The following is a 3261-nucleotide window of genomic DNA, read 5'->3' on the forward strand; positions in this document are numbered from 1 at the left end:
AATATGAGTTAAAATTAGTTAAAAACAATAAATATGTAGAAATTAAAAGTTTTTTTCCTTTAAAATACCCTTATTTATGTGGGAGAGAGAGTATAAGAGAGATAATAAAAAAATTATTATAATAAAGAGACTTATGGAAGAGAGAGAATGTGTGATGGAGAGATAATGATTTGGAAAATGAGATAATAAATATATTGAGTATTAAAATAAATAATTAATTAGGATAAAATAGAAAATTCTCAACAAAAATTTAAAATAACTTATAAATATTATTTATATTTAAGAATAAAAAAGAAATAATAGTTGTTGTTTATAAAATGAGATGGAGGGAGCACAAATTTTAATAGCCAAGACACGTTTGTTGGTCTTAACGCCCATCCAAACAAAGTGAGGCTGCCCCATTCTCACTGTCACGCGCAATCCGCACTTTTTCCTCCGTGTTTATTACTCGCAGTCGCACCACGCCATCCTCTACGCGCAATTGACTTGCTTATTATTGGTCTATCAAGAGGAGAGAAAACGAGGGCTAATAATAAATATAATTAAAAATTGTCAAAATTTGCAGTTTTGAATGCTTACTAGCTCTGGCTTTCACTTTAAATGTTTTGCTAATGTATGTTATTATTTTTTCAAGAAAATAGGTATTTGTTCAATCTTATATTTCTAGAGGCGAAGAGTACTAAACCTGCAACGCAGGTAAGAGAGGTGTAATTATAGTGCTTTATTAAACCAAATTTCATCAGGACATTTGACCGCAGGAGTTTATAATTTCTGGGGAAATTTGATTTTGTTTTTCTTTTTGAGCAGCCCTTGGAAAATTTGATTAAAGCTTTGGGTGAAGGTCTCAAAGAAATTTGATCAACATTTCGGAGAAAGGGTCAGTGGAATTTCCTTACTCTCTATACTAGGTTTTTCATTTAGTGCTGTCTCTTCCACACACCACTAATTGGGTAGGAGGACCGCATTTCTTCGGAATTTCAAATTTGAGAATGAAGCCATGTGAAACTTCTCAAAAGTCAGACGTATGGAAGCTGTATTGTGATAAATCTCTAAAAGTTAGCTTTGGTTTTATTTATACTTTATTATGATTATTTATTATTCATTTTGTTCCATCTTTCATTGACTTGGTTGGCTCAATCTATTCCCCTAAAATCTTGTATATATATTCCTCTTAGGCCGGTTTGTTTCCTATTGCTAATCGTTCTTAGATCAGAATTGAAAGCAGTCCCAATTCTTTTTTTCAGATCATAGCCAAGCAATTTGATATGGCTTCATCTTCTTCCTCAGCTCCATCTTTTCAATCTCCAAAGAAATATGATGTTTTTATTAGTTTCAGAGGTGAGGACACCCGCTTCAACTTCACAAGCCACCTTCATGAAGCTCTTCGCAGAAACCAAATAGATACATACATCGACTACAGACTTGAGAAAGGAGATGAGGTATGGCCGTCCCTTGAGAAAGCCATTGAAGATTCAACTCTGTTCCTTGTGATCTTCTCAGAAAACTATGCATCTTCCACGTGGTGCCTGAAGGAGCTTGCAAAAATATTAGCGTGCACCAAAAATCAAGATTGCTTTGTTATGCCGGTGTTCTATAGAGTGGATCCTTCACATGTGAGGAAGCAGTCTGGGAGTTACCAGAAAGCATTTGAAGAACATGAGCGCAAAAGAAACATCAACAATCAACAACTGCAAAAGTGGAGGGAGGCTCTTACTCAAGCTGCCAATTTGTCTGGTTGGCATTGTAGCTTCAATAGGTAACTACATATTTATGATCTTCCCCTTACCATTTTCTTCCATGCCTGGGGCTAAATTAAATCAATCTTTGAGGCATTACATTGATGATCATAAAGAGAATAGCTTTTCTTGTACACTACGCTTAACCAGTCCACCGGGTCAATCAATTTGCTGGTGTGATATTTTAATATAAATCCCTATCTCACTATGGTAATGACGATGCATTCGTAGCCATAAGATGAAGCTGGAATTTCATCTATATATCTAGTTATGTCATCTTTATTATAAGAAATTTTAAAAATTGGCAAATCTTCGTAGTTACATGTCAATAGAAATAGTTCAAAATTTGAAATGAGATAACGTGGTATTAAATTTGGTGCCTCCTTATTTTTTCAATGGTGTGTAGGGATGAAGCAGAGCTAATTAAAGAAATAGTGAATCGAGTCACGCAAAAGTTGGGCCCTAGGTATAAAAGTGAATATTATCTAAAAGGCTTGATTGGAATTCACAAAAGAATGGCAGATGTAGAATCATTGTTGGATAAAGGTTCAAACAATGCTGGTTGTCAATTCATTGGAATTTGGGGTATGGGCGGTTTAGGCAAAACAACTCTTGCAAAAGCATTATTTAACAAATTGCTTTTTACATATGAAGGGTTTTGTTTTCTGAACGTAAGGAAAGAATCAAAGCAATACGGAATGGATGCTTTAAGAAAAGAACTTGTCTGGAGGTCATTAGGGGATAAAGAATCTCACATTGGCAATGCAATATATCCTTATACCATGAGGAGGCTCTGTCGCAAAAAAGTTTTAATTGTGCTTGATGATGTTGATGATCATGAACAATTAGAAAATCTAGTTGGAAGACTTAAATTTGGATCAGGTAGTAAAATTTTGATAACAACTATAGATAAGCAAGTGCTTGGTAAGGGAGTGGATGATATATATGCGCTTCATGGTTTGGATCCTGATGAAGCTTTTCAACTTTTCTCCTCGAATGCCTTCAAAAAAGGCTACAGTGATCCAAAGATAAGTGAGCTAGCAGAAAAAGTGATTGAATATGCAGGTGGAAATCCATTGGCCCTAAAGGTTTTAGGCTCCTCCTTGCACGGCAAAAAGCTAGAAGCATGGAAGAGCCAATTTGAAAAGCTTCAAAAATTACCTTGTCCTAAAGTCAATGATATCCTCAGATTGAGCTTTGAAGGACTTGATGACGAGGAAGAGAAAAATATTTTCTTGCATATCGCATGTTTTTTTAATTATTATTATGATGTTGAGGATGTGAAAAAATTGTTAGATGCATGCGGTTATTCAACTGAGATTGGATTGACAAGTCTTGAAGATAAAGCTCTTTTAAATATTCATAAAGGAAGAATACACATGCACAATCTGATAAAAGAAATGGGTAAACAAATTGTTCGTGAAGAATCATTAAAACATCCTACATGGTGCAACATATTTTGGATTTTCAAGAAAAGTTCTGAAATACTGAAGAAAAATATGGTAAGTGTGAAATTTGTACATTT

The 3261-nt window shown here is 34.5% G+C and overlaps 1 protein-coding gene across 1 annotated transcript; it reads left to right on the top strand.

Moving 5' to 3' along the window:
- The first annotated feature begins 1265 nt into the window (after window positions 1-1265).
- LOC114715642 (TMV resistance protein N-like) lies at window positions 1266-1760 on the top strand. Its single transcript, XM_028900501.1, has one exon. The coding sequence runs from the start codon at window positions 1266-1268 to the stop codon at window positions 1758-1760; it is 495 nt and encodes a 164-aa protein (XP_028756334.1).
- The last annotated feature ends 1501 nt before the right edge of the window (window positions 1761-3261 follow it).

This window comes from Neltuma alba, unplaced genomic scaffold (genome assembly GCF_004799145.2).
Source record: "Neltuma alba isolate B1F8T4 unplaced genomic scaffold, ASM479914v2 tig00011603_pilon, whole genome shotgun sequence".
Taxonomy (NCBI): domain Eukaryota; kingdom Viridiplantae; phylum Streptophyta; class Magnoliopsida; order Fabales; family Fabaceae; genus Neltuma; species Neltuma alba.